Source organism: Microcaecilia unicolor, chromosome 9 (genome assembly GCF_901765095.1).
Source record: "Microcaecilia unicolor chromosome 9, aMicUni1.1, whole genome shotgun sequence".
NCBI classification, from domain to species: Eukaryota; Metazoa; Chordata; class Amphibia; order Gymnophiona; family Siphonopidae; genus Microcaecilia; species Microcaecilia unicolor.
Genome location: NC_044039.1, coordinates 23,023,954 through 23,039,049, shown reverse-complemented (window position 1 = coordinate 23,039,049; position 15,096 = coordinate 23,023,954). Strand labels below are relative to the sequence as shown.

At 43.9% G+C, this 15,096-nt stretch overlaps 2 protein-coding genes across 5 annotated transcripts in view; one reads left to right on the top strand and one right to left on the bottom strand.

The window, feature by feature from the left end:
• The window catches only part of VEZT (vezatin, adherens junctions transmembrane protein), a 98,318-nt gene extending 87,797 nt beyond the window's left edge, over positions 1–10,521 (bottom strand). For 3 of the 4 annotated variants that reach the window (XR_003943391.1, XM_030214965.1, XM_030214966.1), the window contains exon 1: positions 9,453–9,589. Coding sequence is in view for 3 of the 4 variants with exons in the window: in XM_030214965.1 (XP_030070825.1) it covers positions 9,453–9,488 (36 nt within the window). In the remaining variant the exon portion in view is untranslated. Of the gene's footprint in view, positions 1–9,452; positions 9,590–10,451 lie in introns of those variants that run through there. The other variant, XM_030214967.1, reaches the window with a different exon arrangement.
• Positions 9,730–15,096, top strand: part of FGD6 (FYVE, RhoGEF and PH domain containing 6) — a 170,444-nt gene continuing 165,077 nt past the window's right edge. Inside the window, exon 1 of the mRNA XM_030214964.1 lies at positions 9,730–10,029. Coding sequence (XP_030070824.1) covers positions 10,011–10,029 — 19 coding nt within the window. The 5' untranslated portion in view covers positions 9,730–10,010. The remainder of the gene's footprint in view (positions 10,030–15,096) is intronic.

Below are 15,096 nucleotides of genomic sequence, written 5' to 3'. Positions count from 1 at the left end.
ACGACCCTGCTACCGACAGTGACCAGCATTTCCAAAGAAAAGCTTCTTCAGGTATTCGGGACCCATGGTTGTTTCAGTTCACAACATATCGCTCTCAAAACATCCTCTGCGCTTATCCTATGCCTGTTTGAATTCCGTCACTATTTTTGTCCCCACCACCTCCATCGGAAGGGCATTCCAGGTATCCACCCCCCTATCCATGAAGACGTATTTCCTGATGGTAAGTTTACCTCTTTGCAACTTAATTTCATGTCCTTTACTTACATAGCTTCCTGTCTTTGAAAAAAAAAAAAAAACCCAAATTTGATTTTTCGTTAATACCTTTCAAAGTATGTAAATATCTGTATTTTATTTCCCATGTACCTCTTTTCCTCTAAGGTAAAATACCTAATGTACCTGAATTACACCGGTTCGATTGCTTTTGGGTTTGTAGGCAGTATATAAGAAATTAAATAAATAAAAAATATATTAAGGTCTTTAAGGTTCTTCTTATACTTCTGGTGCAGACCCCATACCGTTTTGGTTGCTTTCTTCTGAATTTCAAATAGTTTTATCCCCTGTAGAACTGATGCAGCCCAGCAAATACTTTGGCTACCACCTTGTCATTGATGGACACTATCACTCATAAGTTCATAAGTATTGCCATACTGGGACTGACCGAAGGTCCATCAAGCCCAGCATCCTGTTTCCAACAGTGGCCAATCCAGGTCACAAGTACCTGGCAAGATCCCAAAAATGTACAATACATTTTATGCTGCTTATCCTACAAATAAGCAGTGGATTTTCCCCAAGTTCATTTTAACAATGGTCTATGGACTTTTCCTTTAGGAAGCCAGTCAAACTTTTTTTAAACCCCGCTAAGCTAACTGCTTTTACCACATTCTCTGTCAACGAATTCCAGAGTTTAATTACATGTTGAGTGAAGAAACATTTTCTCAGATTCATTTTAAATGTACTACTTTGTAGATTCATTGCATGCCTCCTAGTCCTAATATTCTTGGAAAGAGTAAACGTCTACCCGCTGCACTCTGCTCATTATTTTATAGATCTCTATCAAGGTCTCTCTCCTGGCTCTGTACACCAGCCTTTTTCCTCCTATCGCATACAGCTCCTTTGGATTTCTACACCCGAAATGCATTACTCTGCATTTCTTCCCAAGCTTTATCCCTCACTTTTGAAATTTTGTAGATCACATCCCACTTGCTCCGGTGTGCCCGTTCTATTGCAAATCTGTGTTATCGGCAAAAAAGGCAAACTTTTCCTTCTAACCCTTGACACCCTGAGACACTCTTTTACTCAACTTTCTTCCAAGTACATTCCATTTATCATCACCCTTGTCATCCTGGAGAAATGAATCAGTAAGTAATTGCTTGACTGAAACCTTGGAAAAGATCCCCTAGGCTCCTTTTATTCATAAACCTCCCAAAAGGAACAGTATCAAAGACTCCTGAAATCTAAGCAGGCTACATCCAGGTCATGCCCTGGATCTAGTTCTTTGATCAACCAGTTGAAGATGACTGCTTATGCCCAAATGATTCCATAAGCTTGAGTTGCTGGCAGTCAGCAGGCTATTTGATGTGCAACCTAAAATTAAGAAAAAAAAAAAAAACCCTTGCTAATACTAACAAAACAGTGGAATAATAAAAAAAAGAGGCACACATCAATTAACTCAGCAGACAAGCCAAAACCAAATACAGGTTCAATCCAGTTTCAGAGCTATGATGCAAGTCAACTGAGAGTTTGAATCCTGAAACCAGTGACTAAAGAACACTCATTTCAACAGTAACACTAGTGTACGTCACTTAAGTCTGCTGCTTCTGAAGGGGATGATGGGAAGGAACTGTTTTAACCTTTTATTCTGTCAAAGGAACACTCCTTTAATACACAGAGTAAAAGCGGGATCGGTCCACAAATACTTCCTTTAGCAATCAATGACAATTTGTGCATGAGAATTGGAAGGCAGGGGAGCTTAGGAAAACCAGTGCGTTTTTTCTAGCGAAAAAGGTGCTGGTACTCAAATGCCAGGCCACCCTTCAGGGATGGGGTGATCACTGAGGGACCCCTCCCACAATAGCCAAGCCCCCTGCAACCAGTCACAGAATCTATGACAAGGCAGAATTTGCGTGTAGAGCCTTAGCTTTCATTAAAACTTGGAGACCATGGGTCAATTTTAGCAGACAATGGAAAAGGTGCCAGTACTTAGTACCCCCAAGTACCCCCTCAAAAAAAGCCCTAAGGAACACTATGGGCTGATGAGGAAAGCCAGCACAGACAGAAGCGTATCTCAAAAAAAGATACAGCGGAATTAGAAAAGGTTCAAAGAAGAGCGACCAAATGATAAAGGAGATGCAACTCATCGCTTGACTTTCCCCTACTTGACTGTTTGTACATTTGTCCATTAGATTGCAAGCTCTTTGAGCAGGGACTGTCCAGGGCCGTGCCAACACGGTAAGCGAGGTAAGCACGGCGGGAGGGCGCCCCGCCGCGCCATGCTTACCTCGCCCTCCCGCGTCCCAACTGCCCGCCCTCTTCTCCCCCCCAAGATCCCTTTGAAATTTACCTCCGTCCAGCAGCGAAGGCGCGCCGCAGCGTCAGTGAAGGAGGCGGCGCTCCCGACGTCTCTACTAGTCTTCCCTTCGCTCAGTGTTCCGCCTTCTTCTGACGTCAAGGAAATGAGGTCAGAAGAAGGTGGGACATTGAGCGAAGGGAAGACTAGTAGGGACGTCAGGAGCGCCGCCGCCTTCGCTGCCAGACGGAGGTAAATTTCAAAGGGATCTTGGGGGGGGGGGAGAAGAGGGCGGGCAGTTGGGAAATGGGAGCGGGAGGGCAGCGATCATTTTCACAGGGGGGGGGGAGGGGAGGGGGGCACGCGTGCGCGCCAACTGATCTCCTGCAGGGGGGCGCCACAGACCCTTGGCACGGCCCTGGGATTGTCCTTCTATGTTAAATTGTACAGCGCTGCGTAACCCTAGTAGCGCTTTAGAAATGTCAAATAGTAGTAGCAGTAGTAAAGGCTAAAGAGGTTTGGGCTCCTCAGCTTGGAAAAAAGAGATGGCTGAGAGGGGATATGACCGAGGTTATAAAATTCTGAGTGGGATAGAAGTGAACCAATTTTTCACTCTTTCAAAAAGTACAAAGACCAGGGGACACTCAATGAAATTACATGGAAATACTTTTAAAACAATAGGAGGAAATATTTTTTCACTCAAAGAATAGTTAAGCTCTGGAACTTGCTGCCGGAGGATGTGGTAACAGCGGTTAATGTATCTGGGTTTAAAAAAGCTTGGGACAAGTTCCTGGAGGAAAAGTCCACAGTCAGTTATTGAGATGGACATGGGGGAAGCCACTGCTTGCCCCGGGATTGGTAGTATGGAATATAGCTCTCTAATTGGGTTTCTGCCAGGTACTTGTGACCTGGCTTGGCCACTGTTGAAAGCAGGATACTGAACTAGATGGACCACTGGTATGACCCAGTATGGCTATTCTTATGTTCTGTGTACGATCTTCTGTGCGTGATATGGAAAAGGGTTTGCACAGAAGATAAGCCTGCACAAAACAACTCACGTTAGATACCCGTACACAGCATATTAAAATAAATGGTAATGAAGCTATTAGCTATTCGGCTCGGATGCAGAAAATTAGGCAGAAGAATAAGGGGTAAGTTTACTAAGGTGCATTAGCGTTTCTAACACGCCTTTAAAGTTAAGGCATGTTAAACGCTAACGCGCCTATACATTTCTATGGGCGCCTTAGCATTTAACGCACGTAAACCATTTACGCGTGTTAAAAAACGCTAACGCTCCCATAGCGCACCTTAGTAAACATAGACGTAAGTCAAGCACAATGCATGAACTTGAATGCCACATCTGTGGAGGCATTGAAGGGTTAGCTTGTTCTTTTGCAGCAGTACCTGTGAGAATTTAATTCGTTTCTTCTTGCTGCGAGCATAAGAGTGCCTGCAACTGTCTACGACAGAATGTGGTGGTGGTGGGGGGGGGGGGGGGGGGGGGGGGGGGGTAGTGGCAGCTCTGTACACAGATCTGAGAAGAAAAAATTGTGTGTGTGTGCGTGCACTGGAATGTTATTCTGTGCAAATATATCAGCATTACGTAGATTTCATGCACAGGAATTTCTGTGATGCCCATATTTATCTGCAGCATTGCAGCACATGTACAGATAGCTACGTGGGGGCACGGGCCCCCACAGATTACGCCCTGGTCCCCCTCTACATCTGACACCCCCCCCCCACGCCACTACCACCGCATCAGGTACCTTGTTTGTTGGCAGGGGTCCCCAAACCCCGCCAGCCGAAGAGTTTTCTTCAGCGCCGGTCGACTCCAGCATCTTCGTTGTGGGATCATCTGTTTCTGACGCCTTACGTCCTGCACCGTGCACGTAGCCCTGTGCAGGATGTAAGGCGTCAGAAACAGATGATCCCACAACGAATGCGCCGGAGTCGACTGGCGCTGAAGAAGACCCTTCGGCTGGAGGGATTGGGGACCCCCGCCAGCAAACAAGGTACCTGATGCGGCGGGCAGGCGGCGGGGGGTTTGTGGCGGCGGCGGGAGGAGGCGGCTAAACAGTGCCCCCCACCTCGGGCTCTGGCCCCTGGTGCCAACAATTTTTTTTTTTTGCTCAGACACGCGCACAGCACCAACTGCCCTGAACCCAGAATTTTGTGCACATGAATCTAGCGTGCTCTCCCTTCTGAATGCCTCAGACTTGCGTATAATTAGCTTTACTGCATCAGTGAGCGAAACTTTGATGTTTCGTTAGCGTTAGAAGCCATGTGCAACAAGGATGGGAATCAGGGGGTCCTTTTACAAAGGCGTGCTGAAAAATGGCTTGCGGTTGTGTAGGCGTGGGTTCAGGGCACAACGCCGATCCATTTTTCAGCGCGCCTGTAAAAAAAAAGGCCTTTTTAAAATTTTTGCCAAAAACCTAGCGGCAGACTCATGCGGTAACCAGGTGGTAATAACCTGCACGTGTCAAATGCCACTTGACACGCGTCCAATACGCACATCCAAAAATAAAAAATATGTTATCGGACGAATGCCGAAAATGAAATTACCGCAAGAGCCACGAGGTAGCCGGGCTGTACTCCATTTTGGTGAGCGTTGGGTGCGCGTAGACGCTTACGCGGCTTAGTAAAAGGGCCCCTAGATCTCAATGACTCATTAGCAGATACACATTGGTCTCAAGTTTGGTCAACTGGCCCAAGAGCATCTTTATCAGCTGCTAGAACGCAATCTCTTTTCTTCATGTATCACAGAGCTCTCTGGACGCCAAGAAAAAAGTAAAATGTCTGGTTCCTCAAAATTTGACCTCTGGTGGTCATGCAAACAATACACAGGAACTCTTAAACATTTTTTTTATTGGAATGCCCTAATCTTGCTCTTTTTTTGGTCTGATGTTTGGAATAAGCTGAAAGAGATATTTGGCTTCCAAACATCATTTTTACCAAAATATATAATCTGGAAGTCCATTTTTTTCTATCAGATGAAGATAAATTATTGTTTGACTTTCTAATATCTGTTGCATCAGGGGCGTAGCCAGGCACCCAATTTTGGGTGGGCCTGGGCCCAAGATGGGTGGGCAGAACTCCACCCCCCTGTCCCACAAGTGATTTGGTCTCTCCCTCTCTCGCCTGCATGCCGTATGGCCTCTCAAACATCTCCCCTCCCCCCATATCTTTTAAATAGCAGATAGCAGCAAATAATACACACTGCTCATGTTGGCCCCACAGCCTTCCCTCTAATGCAACTTCCTGTTTCTGCATAGGCAGGAATGCATCAGAAGGAAGGCTGTGGGGCCGGTGAGAGCAGTATGTATCAGTCGCTGCTTGCTGCAGGTGAAAATCTGCTATTTGCAAGGTATGCAGGAGGGACAGTTGTTGGGAGTTTTCGGCTGGTGGGGCTTGGGGATCCCTGCCAGCCACATCATAGGTGTGCTGCTACCAGGTGAGCCTGGGCCCACCCTTGGCTACGCCACTGTGTTGCATTAAAATTAATTATTTCACATCGGAAGGACAACTCTCAAGCGAATGTCTGTATCTGGTAGAAGCCGATTTTGTTATGCAAAAAATATGGACAGTCTATTGCTTATTCTTCATTGGGTCCTCCAGCCAGAAATGTAGATCTTTTTTTCTCTCTCCTATTACTCAGTCATAATCTGTTAGTTGTAAAACTCAGTTCTGGTAATTGTACAAAGTACTCATGTACTTGCTTTTCTGTCCTGAAAATGTTTGTTTTATATTTGAAAATGTTCAATAAAAATAATAATTAAAAAAAAAAAGCAACAGCAGCCGTATGCTCAGCCTTCAGCACAGGGTCATCTACTCATTTTAGAACTGTATTTAAGACATATAGGGGAATTCAGGACTTTTTTTTTTTCAAACTCTCTTTATTGGATGTAATACAGAACAAACAGATCTGTACAATCAAATGTGCAAGACTTTAAAAATCAGTTTTGCGGGTAAGCATAGTGAAAATCAGTTTTACAGGTAAGCATGGTGATAAAAGTGCAAGGCAGGCACTGGCAGAAATGCGAGGGCGACTTTCAGTACTGGAACAGCAAAAGGTGCTGCAGGGCAGGAGTGAGGCGTATTGTCTTGTCTGTCTGTATTTTTAGATTGTAAGCTCTATCGAGCAGGGACTGTCTTTCTGTGTCAGGTGTTCAGTGCTGTGTGCGTCTGGTAGCGCTATACAAATGTTAATAATAATAAAATTCTCACCCATCAAGTTTCAAAGCATGGGCTGTGTGTGTTTTTACAGCACAGAACCAAACTAGTCATAATCTAAGATTTATGGAAAGTGGAGGTAACCAGATGATTTCTTTGTGTGATAAAGAGGTCAAAAGACATGGGAGTGAGCTCATACAAATGCACCGATGGCTTGCTGCCCAAGGCAAAAGCAATTAGTAGGAATAAGAGAAAAGATAATGCCGGGACATCGTCATATTCTGCTTAGAGTGCAAAACCTGCCTTCTACATACGGCAAAGCAATTAAAAATAAAATCAAATACAGAATCATCAAGATGGCAGTTCGAGAAAATGCTTTTCCACAAGAATGAAAGAAAAAGATAGTTAACTTTAGAATCCAACAGGTTGCAGGATCCGAGACAACATGGCTTTACCAAAGGGGAAATGGGACTTCATATATCGCTTTTCTGAGGTTTTTGCAACTACATTCAAAGCGGTTTACATATATTCAGGTACTTATTTGTTCCTGGGGCAATAGAGGGTTAAGTGACTTGCCCACAGTCACAAGGAGCTGCAGGGGGAATCAAACTCAGTTCCCCAGGATCAAAGTCCACTGCACTAACCACTAGGCTACTCCTCCACTCATTCCACCAATAAGAGTCAACCTCATCAGTGATGTCACAATGGCTTGATTGCCCGATACTTGGCTCACTTCTGATATTGTGATGTCATAAGGGAAAGGGGGAAAGGGAAATGGGACTTGATATACCACCTTTCTGAGGTTTTTGCAACTACATTCAAAGAGGTTTACATATATTCAGGTACTTATTTGTACCTGGGGCAATGGAGAGTTAAGTGACTTGCCCAGAGTCACAAGGACCTGCAGTGGGAATCAAACTCAGTGCTCCAGGATCAAAGTCCACTGCACTAACCACTAGGCTACTCCTCCACTAGCAACATTCCATGTACAATCTTCAAATAGTAGCAACATTCCAGAATCTCAAATAGTAGCAACAGCAACATTCCATGTAGAATCTCAAATAGGGAAAGGGAAATAGGACTTGATATACTGCCTCTCTGAGGTTTTTGCAACTACATTCAAAGCGGTTTACGTATATTCAGATACTCATTTTGTACCAGGGGCAATGGAGGGTTAAGTGACTTGCCCATAGTCACAAGGAGCTGCAGTGGGAATCCAACTCAGTTCCCCAGGATCAAAGTCCACTGCACTAACCACTAGGCTACTCCTCCACTCCAAGGAAAATCCAAAGGAAAATCATGCCAAACTAATCTGGGAAGTGAACTTCGCACATAACTGGGTTACCGGGTCATCAGGCCTGCCTTTAGTCATGCTTTGTAAAAATAGTTAACAGGACTGGGTGAAGATCCATTTTATATTGCTCCGCTCCCATCTGCACTGGGATAACATCCCTGGACCTTCATAAGAGAGACTAGGTGGCCAGATGTTTACATTAGACTAATAAATTCAGATTCAAGGGACCTGAGTTCAGATCCTGCCTTGATAAGAAAAGTGGCTAACAAGACCAGGGACAAGTCACTTTCTCAGGTTCCCATGTAGATAGCATTTTATCTATATGTAAATTTGTTGCAATCTAGTCCTAACCTGAATCAAAATAAAATGAACTATACAGTTATAAAACAGTTCAGAATATTTATTCCATGCAACACATTAGGATTTTATTCATTTAGACAAAATCCTTTAAAAGTTATCTATCCTCTCCTTCATCAGGGAGGCCATAAACTTATGTTTTGTATGTAAAGATGCAATTCACAACTGTTTATCTTTCTTCTTGTAAAATGCTATCTGAATTTAGTGTCAGTATTGCCCAGCTAGGTGCTGCTCATAGAAGTTTAATCTGTAAAGTCTACTTAGCTGGTCCCATCATTATAAACCTAAGTGCATCTCTTCTCAACGTCCGAAAAAAACACTGCATACACTTTGTAGCGTTATAGAAATATTTAACAGTAGTAGCAGCCAGAAGCAGGGTGTTCCTGTGCTGATTTTCAATCCAAAAACTAGAAATACAATGGGCTAGATGTTTTCTCATTTGCAAAGAGAGAGAGAGAAAACCTCTTTAGTACATCTGCAAATGGGGCCAGACAGAACATTTAGTACAGCATAACCACTGCAAAAGAGAGAGGGGCTCAGAGATGATTTATAAAAGATATAATAATAAAACCGGAAAGCACTTATGCTATCAATTGAAATAAAATAACAACAAAACCAAAACTGGAAAAAAAAAAGAGAGAAAGAAAACCGAGGACTACGATTGAATGAGAAACCGATGGAGACAAAAAAATCGGTAGTGGTACTATAATATTCAATACGAATGTTAAAGTGCTATATAGACAACCAGCATTACAGTACAGTATTTAAGGGGGGGGGGAAAAAAGCCAATTTTGAACATTTCTTACACCAGCGTTTTCCTTTGTTAACCTTAATGACAGACCCACTTAATTTAGGATACAATTATTTGTCACATTTTGTTTTCGATTTAAATTTTTTTTTTTTTTTGCTGCCATCGCGACACCAGTCTGTATTATGCATCTTTTCATACCCTGGACATATGGGGTGTGAACGGGGGCTGCCCTCAGCACCCACCCCACAGTCAGCCTCAGGCGGTTTCCTAAATGAAAACAACCCGCCCCGCCAAACCCTGCCAAAACACAATTTCCCAAATGCACGCAGACACAGAACTGCCAGGAAAAAAAACCACGCACATACACCAACCTCAAACACCACTTCTTCATCAAACTCCGCAGTCATTGCTCTCCGCCATGCCACCCGGCTCAGCACTATGGGAAACGAAGTCTTCAAGGACCGGACGTTGATCGCAGGAAAACCAAAACTCGAACGCCGAAAGACTACAACTCCCAGTCGCCCGCGCGGCTTCTTCCTCCGAGGGTGCTAGGAGGGTTCAGCCAAGCTCCAGCCGCTGCGCAGGTTTGTTTGCGCACACTTTGTTCTTTTGTTTATTTGTTTGTTTTTGACGTCATAAAGGCCCGGTGTTCAAAATAGGAACGCTTTCGTTTTTCGGTCAACAGATGGCGCCCTTCCTGAACTGAGCGCAGGGACTCAAGACACAGTAGCAGCTTTTGGAGCAAGCAGGAAAATCCAAAAGTCCAGCAGAACCGATCGCGTCGCTTGTAGAGCGCAGGGCTTTGGGCAGCCGTCGCTCGGCTGTAGCCCTTTAGGCAGGAGTCGTTTGTATTCAAGGTGCCGCCGAGGGATGTGATGGATTTGCCGTACATTTTCTACTGATCGTGGAGCCGGAGGAAGACGAGCTGCATGGCAATCATGAGTGCGGGTAAGGGACCGGAGAAAGGTGCTGCTGTGGAAAAGTTGAGAGCAAAGTTTCCACCAGACGAGGAGGACGGTGTAAAAGCCAGATCTGCTCCCGCTATATCCGTCTTTTACCTTTTGCCCAGACGAGGGACTTTCGGCAAAGCTGCTTTTAGCCCGTTGCTTGTAAACTGCAAGAAGTAGAACGGAATCTGTTATATTTTGTAAGATAACTGGATGGTTTGGAAACCAGTTAAATGCAGATCTTTAGAGAACAGAGCGGGGGTTGGAGTGCACCTTCCTTATGGAGTAAGTTGGTATAATTGTTCTAGTAGCACCCTTGATTTAGGCTGTTTCATTCAGCAGTTTGGTGCTTCACATGAACTTTGTGGTTTGAACTAGAGTTAGTAAAGAAAGCTGCCTAGAAATGCATTAGCTCAGTCTTACCTGTGTGCCCTGCATTTCTTAGTTTGCGGATTTCCTGTGGAATTGTTCCTGTAATCCTTGCTCTCCTCCATTCTTGCTTTGTGTGTGTAAACAAAGCAGTTTCTGTGCCTTGTTCAGGTCACACTCGTACTGATTCCAGCCTTTTCCAGCGGCCTCCCCCCCCCCCCCTCTTAATTGTGTAGTGGAGTGGAGTTTCTTTCCGCTGAACTGACTTTTTCCTTGATGAGTTTACTGTGACTTGAGAATATTTTAAGGGCGCTGATGGTAACTAGGTGGATCTGAGATTATGTACCTTGAATGTGGCTTGGAAACAACTCAAACCATTCTAAGTATCTCAGTATAAGCTTTTTCTGAGCAAGGAAGTTTTTACTGCATGCATGGTATTTTGTCAGGCACTTTTTTTTTTACTGTTTAATTCTCTCAAAGTTCTTAGTGAATGATGGGAAGGGGGTGGGGTGTATGTATGTATTTATAATATAACTGCATTTTAAAGACTTGTATCTGTATTGCAGTTCAGTGCGTGCATTTAGGGAAATTTCAGACTAGCCTTGTTTCTGTATCTGACAGATGGATCCTTTGCCCTTGAAAGCTCCTGATTCAGTAAATTAGTCAATCCGTAAGGTGCTGGCGTTCATCTCTTTGTCGTTTCTGCGGCAACCCTTTGGGAAATCCTGTCCAGTATATTTAATGATGCTCACCTTTCCTAATAGATTCTGATGTTCTGGTCGATTCTCCTTATGTATCATCCTGTCCCCTGGCTAACTGGAGAATATTGGACTATTAATTTTATGTCAGGTTACCAGGTGGTAATGCAGATGAACATCACTAGAAGCACAGAATCTTTAAAGTCTTGTGACTATCCCGTGGAAGATGTCAATTGAGCTTTCATCATTGTATAGCATAATTCACTAAATAGTGTCGGTGTTCACCTGCCTAACTTTTAAACTTTATGTAATTTGCTCACTGGAATCTAATTAGGTTCACTGGTGTCAGGTTTCCTCTGCTCTGAAAACATCTATATTTATCGATTAAAATTTATTCCAATGCAGAAACCATTAGGACAAACCTTGGCTACATCTGGCTTATATATATTTATATACCTATATATAATTCATTAGATTTGCCGTAAATGGAAGACTGTGGTCACAGGCGTATGGGGGGGGTCTTTTAACTAAGCTGCGATTAAGCTTATTGAGCTTAAAAGGACTGACTGCAGGATGCCCACAGGCTTCCTGTGGTAAGTTCCTGATCTGCACGTGCAACCTTTTATGCTGAAAATATTTGCTTTGTCGTGAAGGGGGGGGGCATGTCTGGGGGGCAGAGAGTAGGTGTTTTCTGCACTAATCAATTAGCACAGCTACATTAGTGCACGATAACTGATTTGTGCGTGAACCCTTACCGTCTACAAAATAGGTGTTTGGTTAAGTGTTCATGCACTAATATATTTTTTAATGGCCATGCGCTAATGGCAACAGTGCACGGCCATTAATACAAGAGAGAGAAAATCGGCCATTTATCGCTGCGGTAAAAAATGGCCTTAACACGTGGGGTAAACCTACATAAGGGCACGCTAAGGTGACTTAGCGTTTAGCACGTTCTAATCTCTTTTTCCATCATCCTTCCCTTACATCAGTCCGAAATATTGGAATGTCCTACCGAAACAACTTAAGGAGCTCGCCGACCACCAACTGTTAAGGAAGTCCTTAAAGACGACGTTATTTGACAAGGTTTACTCCACTGGCAACTCCACTGCTTAACCTCGCCCACTTGCCCTCGCTTCACCCCTGTCATTTACCCTGTGTTATCCCCTGCTCCTACCCCCTCCTGTCACTTTCTGTTTCTGGGCCATCATTGTCTTGTTTTGTATCCACTTCATTTATTGTAAGCCACATTGCGCCTGCTCATGTGGGTAAATGTGGGGTAGAAATGTACTAAAATAAATAATCATTAGCGCGCACTAAAAAAAACTGATGTGCCCTTAGCACTGCTTAGTAAACAGGGCCCTTAGTAATGAAATGCATCATAAATAAAGCCTCTGTAAAGGGGGGTTTTCTAAAATTTTTGTGTGTTTATGGGTTAGTAAGAGTAACAAGCCCCCCCCTTTTTTTTTTTTTAAAGAAATGAGACTTCCTGTCGTTCTTGAATTGATATAGTGCACAAAGGAGCGTTGTCAATGCTTTGAACACCCATCTGTTACATTAATAGAGAGAAGGGGATAACTGATGGTCTGCATTGGGGCCTGACAAAGCCTTTTTAGCCGCCATAGGCATAGAATGGGCAAAAAGCCTTTGGAACTCCAGAGCAGGGTCTGCTTTACTAACTGGGGTTGTGGGATGGCCGGCAGAGGGGTAAGATATTTGCTTTAATCTATTCACAGTACTGTAATTTGGGGGGGGGGGGGAGGGAAAGCTACGTTTTCCCCAACTTTGGGGAGAAGAGCATTAAAAAAATTATAGAAAAAAAGGTGGTGTGAGCCAAATAGAGAGATTTGTCAAAACAGGAAAAGAATGCAAACAACTCCCCTCCCCCCAATAAGAATATGCAAAAAAATAGTTACAAGGTTTAAAGGGAAATGGGACTTGATATACCGCCTTTCTGAGGTTTTTGCAACTACATTCAAAGCGGTTTACATAGTATATTCAGGTACTTATTTTTGTACCAGGGGCAATGGAGGGTTAAGTGACTTGCCCAGAGTCCCAAGGAGCTGCAGTGGGAATCAAACTCAGTTCCCCAGGATCAAAGTCCACTGCACTAACCACTAGGCTACTCCTCCACTCATTCCACCAATAAGATCCATCCTCATCAGTGATGTCACAATGGCTTGATTGCTGATACTTGGCTCACTTCTGATATTGTGATGTCATAAGGGAAAGGGAACTGGGACTTGATATACAGCCTTTCTGAGGTTTTTGCAACTACATTCTTATATTCAGGTACATACTTATATTCAGGTACTTATTTTGTACCGTGGGCAATGGAGGGTTAAGTGACTTGCCCAGAGTCACAAGGCACTGCAGTGGGAATCGAACTCAGTTCCCCAGGATCAAAGTCCACTGCACTAACCGCTAGGCTACTCCTCTACTCCAAAAAAAGCTTCCTGGCTCCTAAAAATTCAGGTTTGGCCTCCACTTTCCTAAATAATTTATAACCCCTGGCCCTGAAGTGGGAGTAAGGGGTGGCACACATCTCTCTGCTCCGCAGAGAGGAGGTTGCCATTCCTGGAGCCAAGGAAGTAGATGAAAGTGAAAGTAAGCCTTAGAGTTGCCGTTATGTAGTTCCAGGCTGGAGGCTTTTTGGCCAGCCCTGGTTTTGAACTTATATCCCAAAGCAGTGTGAGATTTCCAGCACATGATCCTGCCTGTTGAAATCAATGCTGCAAGTCCCATAATGCACCACGATGGTGTGGTCAGAAATCCAGGACTGCCCTAAATCTCCAGCCTGGAATTGGGTAACGGCATCTCCGAGGCTTAATTTCATTTTCATCTACTTCTTGTGCTGAACCAGGATTCTGGCAGGTACTGCATGACCCCAGAACCCTCGGCTGCTGCTGCTCCTCAAATTTACACAAATTGTGCTGCTTTCCGCCTGCTGCAGCCTGGGCCTTGACCTCCGGGCTGGCTCTACCATTGAGTGACTGCCTTTTTTACATATGGGCTCGCTTTTATGCAAATGAGGCCCCTCAATGAGTCTCTGCACATCCCAGCAAACTTTCAGATCCTCAATAGGCCACATCTGCATGGCATAGATGAAAGAATAAATGAAGGCAAGAGCTATAAAAAGTAATGGGGGGAGGAAGAAAGGGATATTTAGAATCTATGGGGAAATAGGTTGTTGGAGAAGTGGAATCTAGGGCGGGGAGGAAGAAATGGAATATCCTGAACCTTGGCTGACTCTGGAGGATCTGTCATTGTACCCAGGTGCTTCTCATGGCAGTAATAGCATGGTCGTCTGTCTCCTAAAAGCAGTGTCTAAATAAACAACTGGTCTGTTTTTTATTCTTTACCTCCTTAAATACCCACGTCTTGCTTTATTTTTTAAGAGAAGGGGGCTAAATGTTCAAATCCTGCTTCTTTCACTAGTGCTCCTTGTGACCTTGGGCAAGTTAACTTTACCATCATTGTCTTAGTTAGCAACTGAAAGCACTAATTACGAAGGGGTCCTTTTACTAAAGCTTAATGCCGAGAAGCCCATTGTATAGCTATGGACTTCATAGCATTTAACGCATGTTAATTCCGTTAGCGCACACTAAACTTTAGTAAAAAAAAAAAAGCCCCTAAGCTATTAAGATTTGTGATAATAGGATTTGTGTTAGGTGTTTGAATTTGCAAAAATGATGAGAACTGACATGAACTGATTTAAGCATTTTCATTACATGATTTACATATATTTTGTGGGAACCGGGTTTGATTCCCACTGAAGCTGTTTGTGACTCTGAGCAAGTCACTTCACCCTCCATTGCCCCAAGTAAAAAAAAAAAAAAAAAAAACTGACTGTGGGCTCACTAGGGACGGAGAAAGTACCTGCGTGTAAACCGCTTTTGGTTTTACCACAGAAAGGCGGTATATGAAATCCATGACTCTCTATTCTCTCTCTTTATGGGAACTGCAACATCTAATATCCTGGGACAGAGAAATATCCAGAGTAC